We start from the raw sequence: 15,014 nt of genomic DNA, 5'->3' as shown, positions 1-15,014 counted from the left end.
TTCCTTCGATAGCTTCTATACACACATAATAAATATATAATTTATTTTGAGAAACCCAATACAATACACGGACATACTTACACTCACATCACCACGTGCGTGCACATATAACCTCGGTACTTCAACACGATTTGAGTTCTGACCATCAGTGGGGGAATAAAAGAAAAGTAGTTGATGGGTTCTTTGCCAGTAAGCAAGCTGGTGCTTAAAAGCGCGGTCATCCATTGCCACTTCCCTCCCACAAATAGACTAATAGAGCCAGTTTTCTTTTCCAGCGAAGCACCGCGCAATCCTCTCCTTCCCATCTCCTTCCCCAACCTCTCTCCTCCAACTCCAATCCGACCCCTCCGCCGATCTCCCGATGCGCAACTCCGCCGCCGCCCAACCCCAGCCTCCCGCCGCCGCTGCCATGTACGGCGCTGTCTACGCCGCGCCCGCCTCTTCCGGCAGCGGCGGAGCCGGCGGATACGTCTACCCCGCGCCCACCTCTTCCGCCGGCGGCGGAGGCTACGCCAAGATCCCCACATACCCCGCGCCCCCGTCGTCCTACCCCAACCCCGCACCCCTCCCGCCACAGGCGCCGGCGCCGGCCCCGATCCACGACCCCACGGCGCCGCCCTCCCCGCTCGCCAAGGCGGCCGAGCTCGTCACGCGGTTCCGCGAGCAGGGCCAGGCGCTCATCGCGGCGCGCCGGCCCTGGGCCGAGGTCTTCCGCGCGCCGGCCTTCTCCAAGCCTCCTTCCCTCGGCGAAGCCCTCGCCAGGGTGCGCCGCAACGCGGCCTACTTCCGCGCCAACTACGCGCTCACCTTGCTCGCCGTCGTCGCCGCCTCGCTCCTCTGGCATCCGGGCACGCTCTTCGCGCTCCTCGCGCTCTGCGCCGCCTGGTTCTTCCTCTACTTCGCGCGCCCCGCCCATGGGGGCCAGCCGCTCAGGATCCTCGGGACGGAGTTCGACGACGGCACCGTACTCGCCGCGCTCTGCGGGGTTACCGTCGTCGCCATGCTCTTCACCGACGTGGGGTGGAACGTCATTGGGTCCGCCATGATCGGCGGCGCCCTGGTCGGCGCGCACGCCGCGCTACGGTCCACGGACGACCTCTTTTTGACGGAGCAGGAGGCAGCCGGGGACGGACTGGTGGCCGCCGGCATTAGCGCCGCTGGGCCCATCCTGCCCACCTATGTCCGCATTGGTTGATCGCTGTGATGGTCGTGGTATGATGATGGTTTCCAAGATGCAAACTTTATACAACATTGCTTGCAAGTGAATTTTCTCTGTAATTACCCGACTTATCAGTTGGATTTGATCACGATGCTTTGCATAGTATCTATTGGTTATTTTGTGGGCATGTAAAAATACTGGTAGCCTGGTTTTTCGTCTTAGATTTGTGATGAATTGCGTGCAATCATAGTATGAACATATTATTTCATAGCTGTGTTGAGTTGGAAATTGGTATGGTGGTGGTGTTCATATATAAAGCTGTGGTTATATTTCAGTATGGCCATTGCGATCCAATTCTTTGGCTTGCAAATTCTAATGTTTATGTTTTTAGGACCAATTTTATGAATTTGCTACCTTGCTATGATGTATATGTGCCTGCCCCTGGCTGAAACTTGTAACGTGGAAAGTATGGTGGTGGTGTTCATATGCAAATATGTTATATTTGAGTATGGCCATTGCAATCCAATTTTTCGGCTTGCATACTTTAATGTGGATGTCCCCCGCAAAAAAATAATAATAATAAAATAAAATAAAAAAAATTCTGATGATGATGTTTCAGGCCCAGTTTTCTTTGTGAATTTGATGCCTTTCTCCCAGATGTATGCGTGTATTTGTGTGTTTGACTGGAATTTGTAACGCGGAAGTGCATTTGATATCTCTATATGTGGATTATCATGGTTCTATTTTATATGGATGCTGCTGAACTTGACTGTACATGTTCATTTCCTGGCCACTTGCAATTTCCCTGGTATGATTTTTAAGGGCATCCCAGTGTTGAATAACAGTGAGTGCTAGGCTTCCCTGGCTGGCCTTAAACATTGTAGCAGAACTTAAAGGTCAATCCTTAGCTTAAAGCTGACCTCATACTTAGCGAAATTGGATGGAACTGATGCGCCATCGGAGTACCTAACAGCATTGGACATTGGAGATGCTTGGGCCTTGAACATTGTACTGCAGCAGTTGGAGTACCTTATAGTGTTTGCACTGCGTCAGGGTTGGTATTGCAATATTTTGCTGTAAAGCTTATCTGAATTTCTGAGCCATTGGAGATTTAATCCGATGATCATGAGACAATGAAAGCCACATCTGTGTTCGTTCCCCCTTCATGGTCCAAAGGTAGGGGATGCTCTGCCAGTGGAATGGTATCTTGCATGATGTTTACAGACTTGTTTGGCAACTTGCAGCATCTCCATTGCCTGAATCTTCTGATTTGCCGAGGAAAACAAAAATAATCTGAATTGTCAATTCTGTCAATAAAAGGACTTAAGAGGGGCGAGGTTCATTTAGTTTGCCAACGGCGGTTTCGTTTTTGTTGTTCTGAATTTTATTTCACTGTTCTGTACAAGTTTTACATTTGTATTTTCCGCATGCTGCATTTCCCCCCCTTAGTTTCACTACTCTTCTGCAAATTGGGGTTGCACCATGGAAATAGTGTTGGCAGGATAGATCGCTGAAGAATCTCCAGCTAGTAGTATTTTTGAATGATCTAAGCGAGAAGAAGCTTCGTTTTGTATAGTTTTATCCCAACTTTACATTTTGGGGATGTTTGGCTAAGAAAGATTGCTACAGGAGTTTTCAGAATTTAGATGCTAAGGTTCTACGTAACAGATGGTCAGAGTCAATACCACGGTGTGATAATGTATTCACAGCTAGCTGCATCTGTTTGCTTCGTCCAGAACAAAGCCTCGCTTTCTTGGGCGAGAATTAGACGTCCTTTTCCTGGCCAAGAAAACTCAGGTGAGAAAGGGCAATCCAGATATGACATAGAAAAAAAACTAAGTTGAAATGAGTCTTAATTTATATATGATGAGTGATTAATAAAAGGTTGTTTTAGTTTGATGATGTTTTGATTGTATAAGTATGTATATGTGTTGCAATTATAATTATGACTAACAAAAATTGAAGAAATAGAGTTGGCATAGTTCTGATAAAGTCCACGAAAGATTGCACTCGCCCGATGGTCTGGTATGTGGAAATTTGTATATACCGGATGATCTGGTGAGCATTTGAAGACAACGCCGGAGTATTTAACAGAGATGTTGAAAATGGGCGTCCAGGCTTGTCTACTCACTTGATAATCCGGTGATCAGAGACTGTGCACACCGGAGTATTATTTCTTTGGTTATAAAATTTGAATATTTTATTGGATGGTCTGATGTTCAGGGGATGTGAACAACAGATATTTTCTTTTAGAGAAGTCTATTTTTGGTGCCAGAGAGAAGATGCACACCAGATAGTCCGATGATGAGCTGTGTGAGCACCGGAGGCTTCACCAGACTATTTAATAGAGATGTTGCAGAATGAGGTCTGGTGCAGTTGTACTCACCGGAGGGTTTCCCAAGAGGTTTTTAGAGAATGAATCATTGTACTCACCGGATGATCTGATGTTCAGAGGTTGTACATACCGGAACATCAGGTGTTCACATTTTTCTTTGAGCTGTCTTTTTCAATAGGGATTTGATTTGAACTAACTTGTGATAAGTTTACATAGTGTTTTAGAAATACATGTTTGCTTGTCTCATAATGTGTAGTTGATGGATGCAACTTGATGGCCAACATCGGGATGATCAGTGCCAGACGATCGAGGAGACCGAGCGGAGTCAAGGGTGATCCTAGCTATGCACATGAAAGTCAAGCAAAGCTTGAAAGAAAAGATGAAGACGACGTGTTGACAAAGTAAAATAAAAGGGATGCCAGTGCAAGTGACAAGGCAACCTGGGTGATCGGGAGCGGGAGAGACTTTGCGGTCAAGATCGTAAGACGAAGTACACACGTCGACATCAAGATGCTTGCTTGAGGTCAAAACAAGCAGCTGTGAGCCATGCTTTGAGATGTGTGTGAGACGGTTTTACGGTTTGGTCTCAAAACTGTGGAGGGGTGAGTGCATGTGGCATCATCGTGGAGCTAGCGTCGAGGCAAAGCTAAGTCGTGAAGGTGTCACAGCCGTTCGATGGATGGAACAGAAAATAGACCAAAATATCCTGATAGTAAGTAGGAGGTCGTTGTAAGCAAAGAGTATTTTCGGAATAAGGAAGCTTAAGGGCTAAACTGCCTCTCTAGGCTTATAAATAGAAGGCTAGGGTTGTACGGAAGGCTTGAGTTAACTATTTGAGAGTCCAGTGATAGGTTTTGAAGGAGAGAAGAGGATATGTTTAGCCTTTGTAATAGGTTAGAGCTTTTGAGAGAAAAATACTTTGTAATCTGTCTAAAATAGGGTTAACCTCTGGGCTTAATGAAGTTTATTTTCTCGTATGAGCTTGTATTCATCTTCTTCTAGTCTCATTCTTTTGTTTCTCTTGCTTCTCTTACAAGTTATTTGTTTTTTTATTGTGATTTTCTTTTTTCTTTTGAGCTGCAGTTTTTCCACCCTTGTGAAGTTGATCTTTTTATTGCTAGAGACATAAAATGCACGTACAATAGTACAAATTTGGGTTTTGCATTCACTTGCCTCTAAGTTATCAACTTAGAGAGTTTTTTCACCTGGTGACTATCTTCTCGAGTTTATTTCTTAGTTGCGAGCTTTTTTGACCAGAGTCATGAAATGATCTTAAAAGAAACCTTATGTTAACAAAAAATTTTCTCTCTATTTACAATGGAGTCACATGTTAACGGTTCTTTTTTTTCTCTCTATTTTTTTCCACTTAAGTCTTGAGGTGTGTTGAGTGAAACAAAGTAAAATATCATCCAATTTGAAAGAATTTGATGAATTGGTTATTTACTCACTCCGGTTGTTAATCTTAGTCCTACGTTATGAGTCGGTAATACGACCTCATTTTATGCTGGGAACCAAATCCTATGTTTTTCGCTCACTGCACACCATGCGCGCATCTTTTCAAACAAAATTCGTGCAAACTTCAGTGGAAAAGTTCAGGTCGAGTCATCCAGAGTACACTGATGCAGAACAGTAGAAGTGAAGGGTTGAATAACAGTGAGTGGCTTCCCTGGCTGCCCTTAAACACTGCAGCAAAAATTGGATCTCTATCGCTTTTGCCATTGTCGGGAATTGCTGTGCAGTCGGGCCGCCTGAGTACCTGCTTGGGCCTTGAACATTGGAGATGCTGAAATGACGTGGAAAGTATATTTTCTTATGTACTGCAGCGGTAGAGGTACTATATGTCATTTGCACTGCGTCAGTTTTGGTATTGCAACGTTTATCTGATGTAACATTTATCTGAGGTTCCGAACCATTGGAGATAGCATTTTCGATGGCCAGAACCAGAAGCCGATGAAAGTCATAGGATTTTCCTTGTTCCTTCGCTTTCATGGTCCAAAGGCATAGGATGCTCTCCCAGTGTGCCGGCATTTTCCATGCCGTTCACAGACTTGCCTGCCAATTTGCAGCAGACCACTCTCCATTGCCTAGATCGTCTGATTTGTCAATTCTTTCGAGAAATGGACTTTTAAGGGACTTAGATTGTATGGACTTCGTATTCGTTGTACAGTTTCATCCCGTTTTGAGAACGTTCTAAGTGTGAGGTAATTATATGGTCAAAGTCGATACCGCGGGGATTGATGATATTGCAAATGCACAGATTGTCCATTCCTTCGCGTCGCAGCATCTGTTTGCTTCGCTCAGAACAAAGCCTCGCTTTCAGGTTTCTTGGACGAGAATCAGCCGTCCTTTTCCTGGGCCAGCTGCTCGTCAGCCACTCCCTCCCGAGACGACGTGGCCTGCAGGCGTAAGCGACGTGGAGCCATGGACCAAGAAAGCTGGCGGTGTCAGAAAGGCAATCGAGACATGACTTTATTTTTGGAGAATTCATGAGCATTTCGAACTAATATCCCTCTAGAATCGATAATGCGATCTCATTTTATTTTTGGAGAATTCGTGAGCTGACTTTGGCTTCTTGTAAGGACTGTTTGGATGTGAGATCACATCCAGCTCTTTCGTCTTTCGATTCAAGAGGGACATTAGTTCGAGATGCTCCTCCTATCGCCGCATTTCAGAATTCAGATTGCTTCTCCACCAAACAGAGCACAGCGTTACAGCCTCACAGGATGGCTCACAGGATGGCTGTGAGCTGTGCGCCAGCGTGCCCACCATGCTGCAGTGCAGGTTAGTCTACCCACTGCTAAGCTGTAGAGACCGTGGATCGTCTTCCTCACACACACTTACTGTAAGGGTATCACCAATGCTAGATGCTTATAGTTAGATGTTTAAAGAAAGAGTGTGATAAATATTTGTATAAAAATTATAATTTTCAATGCAAATAAAGACTACTTAAATACAATTAATTATTTTGTTAGCACTAATATAAGTAGGGACACACTGTCTGTCTAGCGACAGATTTTGAGCCAATAGCTACTTGCCACATATACAAGCAAAGGCATTATCAACCAGCCAAACAAATTGGCTGCCAGATCAATCCACCTAACGGGTCCGCTAAAAAGCTCCAAAATCAATAACGAATCTGCTAAATGCATTTTAGTTTTGAATCTAAAATAAACAGCCATAACGTACAAAGACCAACAATAAATACTTAGTAATCTGTTGTATCTTGTAGTTAGAACAACTACATGGAAAAAACGCCCTTTGTTTCATATGCTTAAATCTGAAAGGTTGTGTGCATTTAGTAGCAGGTATTGTTCTAGTTACTAACTGCTTTTGGTCCCTTTTCAATATCTGAATATTGTACTATGTGAGAGTGGTATTGGGTGTTAATCTCACGCATCATGACCTCTGTCACCTGCATAAAATGGCTAGGATTAGGTGCTCTGATCAGGGGTACATCACCACATGCTACAACCTTAAAAACAAAGCAAATATCTCATGGATTCTAAAATCAAAAGCAATACAACAGACAAAAAAGAAGAAGCAAACAACATAAGAGAAAGAAAGAGATATGTATATTCACACACATATATATATGCATACAAACATATATTCACATATATATATACATACAAACATAAAGATAGAGAAATGCAGATAGATAAACATTGAGAGAGAGAAAGGGAGAGAGATATAGAGAGTAAGATTTTAAACATCAGAAAAATAAAAAGAGAGAAGGAGAGAGAGATAGAGAGATAAAGAGAGACATCAGAGATAAATACTAACATGCATAAATACCTACATACGGAGACAAAGAGAGAGATACAGAGAGAAATATTTTTTAAACACCAGAAAAATAGACAGAGAGATACATAAATATACATATAGAGAAATAGATAGAAACATACATCCAACATAAAAAACAAAGGAAGACAGTGATTCAAAACAGAGATATCTCAGAAAAACATAAAGAAGGGGGAGAAACAGAGAGAAGCAAATGCAAAAATCAACAATGATATGTGTGTATGTGTATGATACAAAGATAACTACATAAATAAAGATAAATACATTTCAGAAATCTATCAAAATGAAGACATATACATAGACACATAGATAGGGAAAGAGAGAAAAAATAAACAAAGATTAAGAAAAGCAATTGATATATACAAATACAGAGAGATAGAGAGAAACAAAGAGACACAGAGATACAAAGAGGGATAAAGAGAAATATAGATTAAGGGACAATTAGATAGAGATAGAAGGACAAAGAGAGAAAAAATAGATATAGAGAGAGATAGCATGAGAGAGAGAGAGAGAGAGAGAAACATGCATATGTACAACAACTATACATGTATAGCAACTTAATTTACTAATACATGTATATAAAGATAAAAACTTATCCCATGCATATGTACATCAACTATATGCTTCAGACAAAAGCATTCTATAGCAAGGCACATTAACCAGATATCACTGATTAAATGTAGCATAATACTCCTTCACGTATTCGAAAATGCGTACGACGGCCATGACTCTGAGGAGGGTGGGGTGTCGAGGATGATGGTGAGGCGTGGGTTGTAGTATCGATGAGGAGGGCGACGGTGTGAAGCTCGTGAAGAACAGCGATGGCGGCATGGGATCCGACGTGGAGCTCGCGAAGAACAGCGATGGCGGCGTGGAATGGGTGTGGCCATGGCGGCAGCGTGGGATGGGTGGGGTGGTGCTCCTTCCGCCGTTTCCCTGCCCGTCGAGCTTGGAGAAGCACCACAGTGACCCCTTCCCTCGATTTCCTGGCCAAGCCCACCGTGGTGGGGTAGACAATGCGGGAGAGAGAGGCTCACGATCTTAGAAAAAATAAAAGCAAATTGCGGGCGAACATCCGATATTCTCAATCCCCACTTTCTTATTATATTGTTCAATACGTTCGCGGAGAATTTGATTTCGATAACAGCAATACCCGTTAGCATATCAATCAAAACCAATCAAAATTAGCACAACTTTCAAAGCATATCAGAAGGCCACAAATTAGGCAGATTTGACATAAAAAAAATCTATCATCAGATAAATAGCAAAATTGATATAAGTAAACATCTTGCCCTCCGCCTAAGAGCATATACAATAGGGTGCTTATGGTGTTTTTTTTCTTCTCAATTATAGTAGCACATGTGCTTAGATTGAGAGCAAAATGCTTACTTAAGCCCTGCTGCAAATATTAGTGATACCAAGATAGTTAATCATATTTAAACACATATAATTTTTTAACATTAAAAAAATATAATTTTTATATAGATATTTAACACTCGCTTTATTTAAACACCTAGTATTGTTCATAACCTAAGAACTTATACCAGTGCAGTTGATGAAAAAAAAATCCAATTTTTTTTATAAACACCTCTAAACACCTATTATATATGCTCTAACGACATAACCATCTTTCTCACGTACAATTGCAGTAGTGGAGGCACGAATTACGGCACAAGAACACAAGATCGATTTCACCCTAATTTTTTCATCAGAACTATAAAATGTAAACGTACTTACGGTACTTATCATAGACTGCTGATACGCTAATTTCTTTCTCTTCTCCTTCTTTACATGGTCTAAGAAATCAGGTTTTTTTTTTGTAATTTCCTTTTTTTCCTTATCTTGACAGAGGATGGACAAGAGCGGACGGAGCAGTTCAGTTCAGGCTCCACGGCGGTGCAGTTGCCCTGCAGAATGCTGCAGTGCGCTGGAGGGCACGGCGAGGGTGCGGCTAAGGGGCCGGGGCTCGCCGTCGGCGGCGGTAGCTCAGCACCATGACGAACCCTTTGGCTGCCGCGCCCAGCGACGCCTGGACGGGCTCTGCCGGCTCTCTCCGCAGCCACAGGTCGACCAGACCGTGCAGCGTGCTCGAGGGGCAGATCACCTCACCGTAGCATGAGATCTCTACCTGCAGTTGGAGAGGTTCAGGGATCAGATAGAGGGGTGGAATCAATCAGAATTGTTCGTATGAAGTAGAAATAATGCTTTCTTGGCATGATCTCCTCTATTAGACAAAAAGAGTAACTTGCAGGGGACAAGACCACAGAAATGGTCATAGGTAGGTAAAGTCTGAATAATTTCAGAGCCCAGTACTGCAGGGCAAAGATTACGAATAACTCAGAAAAGGCATTTAGACTTGTCTTCTAAACATCAACTTCATGTATTCTAGTGGTCCACCACATTCGCATGAGTGTTGTCTGGACTGATCCAATACTCAAAAACAAGCACGTTGATAAGAGAACAAGTGCTTTGTTGTGTTAATAACCAAAATGGAAGAGTAACAACATCTGATAAACTCACCTCATCTTCACTTGCCAGGTCAAGTTTGTTCATGATGTACCTCTGGACCGAGGAGATCTGCAAACTTCTGTCTCTGAAAAGAAAAGGAGAGAAAAAATCGTATTAAAGCAATGGAATTAAATCTCAAGAAACAGGATGCATGTAGTTGAGAAAACTTGAATTGCTTGGTAGTGTAGTTTAGAAGTTGGAATTGCCTAAAAAAAGGTTTGTAAGAATGTCAGAAGGAAGTAGTTGCTATTGTTGGACAAATTCTCAAGATGATGCTGTTTTTAAAAGCTACTTCTATTTATTGTCCTTATACGAATAAAGCACCATCGTTAATACCAGAGCTCAGATACAATTAATTCATAACGAAAAAAGGGATGGTAACATTACTAGCACCACAGTACATACAACATCCTGAAGTAGACAGATCGGGCAAATAATTTAACAGGTCTAGATCTATCATATGAATAAGAGCCTTTAAGCATTGAAAGACTCAAATAAATTGGAGGACTAAAGAGAACTCACTTAATTCTCAAATAACTCTTTGATAGCTGAGGCAGCTGTGTATCTTCTTTCCTGAAAACCAGTTTGCATTTTTTTACTTAAAACTAACAAAAAGAAATATAAGGCCCATTAGAATCAGTATGACTATTGGAGATCCTGTGATCTTACTGATTAGGCGAAGCAACTAGCGAAAACCAGACTGGGGTAGTTATTGCACCATGCAAAGTATTGGTGCTTTCAGAACCAAGCAATTCTTGCTTCAAATTATCCTCTGTTATCATTTTCTCTTTTGATGATGCAGGCTCTGAAGAACTGCCGTTATTTTCCTCTTTAAGTTTTGACTTATTTGAATGTGCTCTCACCCTTGTTGCAGAATTAACCGCTTCGTTTTCTGTGTCTTCTTTCCATATAAGGAGTTCACCCTCTTTTTTCTTTATTTGCTCTTCCTTGACGGCATGAATTTTGGGATTTGATCTAGGTGCTTTCGTCTTGCTTGCATCATCAACCAAACGATTCAAAGGTTTTCGAAGCTCTTGCTTATCAGTTGTCTTGACATTCTTTCTATCTTCCAACGATAGCTTGCTTGAGGCCTTTACATCTGTTTTTCGCTGTTTTAGAGTGGAATGATTTGTGAGAACAAACAAATTGTACAAGAAAATTCACATCAAACTTGCACATGAAATTATGTGATGTTACACAGACATCAGATACTCCTTCATATTTACCTGCTTTTTATTTGCCGCTGTTGCCACCTTAGCAGATTGTAGTGCTGAGCTTTTCTCGGTCTTCTGATCCAGACTTTCAGATTTAGTTGGTAATTTCATGGTTCCATTATTACCGGGAGAAGTTGCACGAGAGGCTGGTGTCCTTCTTGTAGCTTTGGATCTCTTTCCTGTCAAACCAGTCTTTATCACTACCCTTGGAGTGTCAACCACCAAGGAAGAAAGGGACCTCTGTTTTCTCTTTGCTGGCAATGTAACAGTTGGATCCCTTGGAGAACCAACTTTTCTCCTCTTTATTGGAAATAGCTTATTCCTGATATCTTGAAGGTTGTGGTCAGGCCTTTGAACAAAGAAACATTCAATTAAGTTAGGTAGCAAACAGTTGACTCTAGATCGCTGGATAACATGAATAAGCGGCTGAAACACTAAGCCCGACATTTATGTTTCACAAAAAAGAAGGTGCGTATTTGAGGTGAAAAGTTATTTAAAGAACAAAAAGTAGGCAGTTAACACGAGAGGCTGTTATGGTTGTTACAACTTTTGCCAAATTAGAAGGTACAATCTGTAAGAGTGTAATTACAAGCTACTGTATTCCCTCAAGAAATAATCATAAGAAACTATTTTCAATTAGATGTGTATATTTTCAATCAGCATGTAATGGTGCAACTATTAATAGATTACGGGACGTCCACTGCTTCAATAAATGCTGTATGTGACGATGTTCTAGTAACAATGATAAATTGAAAAGGAAATAATAGTGTCAAAGGAAAATGATTTTTTACTCCTATCGGCGATAACATGACCTCTGGAACTTCACATGATATTAATGTTTCAAGGGTGTACTTATACAAGAATTGAATTCAGAAGACATTGTCACAACTCAGAAAGAAGAAACGAAATTGTACAGAAGAAACTCGAAAGTTAGAACAACGACTTCACCTGAGTTTCTCTTCAGGATCGCAGCCAAGATCAATGCTGCAAACTGGGCAGCAATCGCCATCGTCATCATTTATTTTATCCATAATGCACTCCCGGCAAACTGTCAAAGATTTGTCACAAGAGAAACTCCATTAAGACAAGCAAGCCAGTTTCAGAAAGAGATTTAAGAGAACCGAATTATGGTAGCAACACGTGAAAACTTCTTTAGCAGCGACTAGCAAAGTGCAATGTTTGGCGTGCAAATTCTGCAAGCTCCTGTCCAGTGAAGCATTTCCTTTGGTCTCTGGTTCCTACGAGCATACGTGCTGCTCTATATATTCAGCATGACTGACATCTACACTACACTTATGGTGCAGCAAACCATGGCACATTGACACCTATCAAAACCTATTTTATCGATCAAGAATAAGAACTGCCATCCACCCTATAACACTCGGATCTGGACTACTTTCCTGATGCAAGCCTCAACTCCACGCAGTAACTAGAAGGCAGTAGACACCCATTCTCTACTTGGACACCACGTTTCTGATCACAACCAGGCCAGAATGGCACCATCTCCAAGCCCCACCCCCCATCATTACCAAATCCAGAGGAAGCTACTAGAATGCCTCGATGCCACACACCCAACACATACATTCTGCAACAAGTGCCAACGCTTTACAGCCTTTTTTTTTTCCCAGCACCAAAAGCTCCGCAAGAGTTCATGCACCGAATATTGTTCGACCATCCTAACAGGAAACGCGGACCCAACACCACGCCATGAGGATGGCACCGGCGGCCACCGCGCAGAGACACAGCGCGGCGCAGGATAACACACGTCACGCGTACCAACGGTTGTTCAGAGTTCAGACTACGAGTAGCATGCGGCGGAGGTGAGGAGCCTGCAGGCCGCGCGAAAGACCGCGGCTTTGCAGCATTGGCAACTCGAAAGAGCAAGAACCAAGCACGTGCGCAAGAGACAAGGGGCATGGCGGGTGGCGGCGCCTAGGAACCGAGTGCGCGGGACGGGCTGAGAGCACGAGAGAAGGAACAGGGGAGGCGCTCGGAGGCGGCGCCGCGGCTTAATCGGAGGTAGCTCCCGCGGCCGCAGGCGAGTGGCTCCGCGGCAACAGATCGGACCCAGTCCACGAGAAAACCAGCATCTTTTGGAGCTCTTGCAGATCAAGAGCTAGCTAACCACGGGGCACCTCGGGATCGTCGAGAACAGGCAGAGAAAACACGAGGACGCACGGCTACGTGGAAGGTACCATCGTCGCCAACACCGGCCACGAGAAACGCACGCTCACGGCGCGCTGAGCTCCTACAACAACGCAGGCCACGGGGAAGCGAGCGCTAAGGCGAACGCGGCGCGAACTGGTCACCACGGCCATACACGCAGGGAGCGCGACCAAAGCCACAATCCACGGGAACGCGCGTTCGCCACCCTCCTAGGATCAACGGACTCGCATAGGACACCAGCCCGATCGCCGGGGACATCCCAACGAGAGAACGAGAAGAATCCGACACCGAAACCAAACACGCAAACGCGACGCGATGCGGCGCGGCGCGAGGAGGCGAGCGCCCACGCGGGGGCGGCGCAGGGAACCGCGGCCTCGAGCTGCGCTCGCGCGGGAAGACACAGGCACGGAGAGGGAGCACGAACGAATGGAACAGGCAGGAGAGAGAGAGAGAGAACTCACATGTGTGGAGGCACTCGGCTATGGCGGTGGCCTCCCGCAGGAGGCCCTGGCAGAGCGGGCACGTTATGCACGCGGAGAGCGCCTCCCTCCGCACACGCGCCACCCCCCGCGCGGCCCCCATCTCCTCCGCTCCTCCTCACCCACCACCACCTCTCCTCCTCCTCCTCCTCCGAACCCCGTGCAACGCGGGCTTGCGGCGTCGAAGCCTCAGGAAGACGCGGCGTCTTGCGGTGTCTCCAAGGGCATTGGACGGGCGAAAGGCGGCGGGTACGGCAGGTACGGCAGGTGCGGCGGCGGCGGCGGCGGCGGAGCTCCGGTGAGGCGCGGGGTGGAGAGGAGGGGCCACAGGTATTGGTGGTGTATAAATAGAGAGGGAGGGAGGCGATTGCGTGTGGGCGGCGCCGGGTGCGCATAGCGGCGCACGGCCGAGGGCCAGGAGAATTTCTAGCCTCGCTGTAGCGTATACGTCCACGTAGGCGCCACGTATGAAACGTATTCTGAACTAATTTTTTCCTTTTTTAATCTCGCTAAGAAATTGCTTTCACACACTGCTAAACAATCGCTTTCAGATCGCCATACATAGAGAGTGTACTCACACTGATGCTAGCTAACTTCTTTATCTGGCACCGGTGTACATTTGTCGTATATTCAGTGTTATCTAAATACTATGTTTATTTTTTTAATCAGATATCATGAGGATTCTGATACTTTGTCGAATTTCAAGTTATATTTCATGTATCTAAATTTATTTACTGAATCGAATATCCATGTTCATATTCAGATAACACTGCATATATTGATATAAATCTGCTATTCGCAACATGTAACCAAGGTTAAAAAACCAACGGTAACCGAGCCAAAATCACGATAACCGATCATCTCGGTCCGACTCGGTTTTAGAAATTGAACAATAACCGAATTTGAATTCAAAAAATTAAAAAAAATAAATAAATTCAAATAAAAATCTAAAAAAACTAGACACAATTATAAGATATTCTGTGAAAAAAAATTCAAAAATAATATCATTTGCATCATATTCTATAGGGAGGAAGTTTGAAAAAAATTAAAAAAATTGGAGCGTGCGGCTCAATTATTAACTCATGTTAAGAAAAAATTTAACATACAAACACATATTTTTCTTGTGTAGAATGTATCTTAAGAGGATCTTTAAAATTAATTTCATTTTATTTAGAGTTTTATTAATTTCTCTATGATTTTTACAAAGTTCACAAGCATAAAGTGAATATGTTAAGAAATAGCATTGTAATTAACCTTTTCATGTCTACTATTATTTTTTCTACGTAAATCATAGTATAAATAAACTAATAAAAGTGGTTTCACTCATTTTTGAGGTGTGATGGGTCAGTTAT

At 43.6% G+C, this 15,014-nt stretch overlaps 2 protein-coding genes across 2 annotated transcripts; one reads left to right on the top strand and one right to left on the bottom strand.

Moving 5' to 3' along the window:
* Positions 1–220: 220 nt before the first annotated feature.
* Positions 221–1,493, top strand: LOC133915480 (PRA1 family protein B6-like). The gene has a single exon (XM_062358656.1). It carries the CDS (start codon positions 362–364, stop codon positions 1,193–1,195), a length of 834 nt encoding a protein of 277 aa, XP_062214640.1. The 5' UTR covers positions 221–361; the 3' UTR covers positions 1,196–1,493.
* Positions 1,494–8,980: 7,487 nt separating this feature from the next.
* Positions 8,981–14,034, bottom strand: LOC133915479 (E3 ubiquitin protein ligase DRIP2-like). Its single transcript, XM_062358655.1, has 7 exons — positions 13,645–14,034; positions 11,966–12,065; positions 11,030–11,366; positions 10,473–10,912; positions 10,326–10,376; positions 9,816–9,888; positions 8,981–9,423 (listed from the first exon to the last, which is right to left on the bottom strand). Exons 1-7 carry the CDS (start codon positions 13,763–13,765, stop codon positions 9,247–9,249), a joined length of 1,299 nt encoding a protein of 432 aa, XP_062214639.1. The 5' UTR covers positions 13,766–14,034; the 3' UTR covers positions 8,981–9,246.
* Positions 14,035–15,014: the final 980 nt, after the last annotated feature.

This window comes from Phragmites australis, chromosome 4 (genome assembly GCF_958298935.1).
Source record: "Phragmites australis chromosome 4, lpPhrAust1.1, whole genome shotgun sequence".
Classification (NCBI taxonomy): domain Eukaryota; kingdom Viridiplantae; phylum Streptophyta; class Magnoliopsida; order Poales; family Poaceae; genus Phragmites; species Phragmites australis.
Note: the sequence above shows the minus strand (reverse complement) of the source record. Positions and strands in the feature narration are given on the sequence as shown.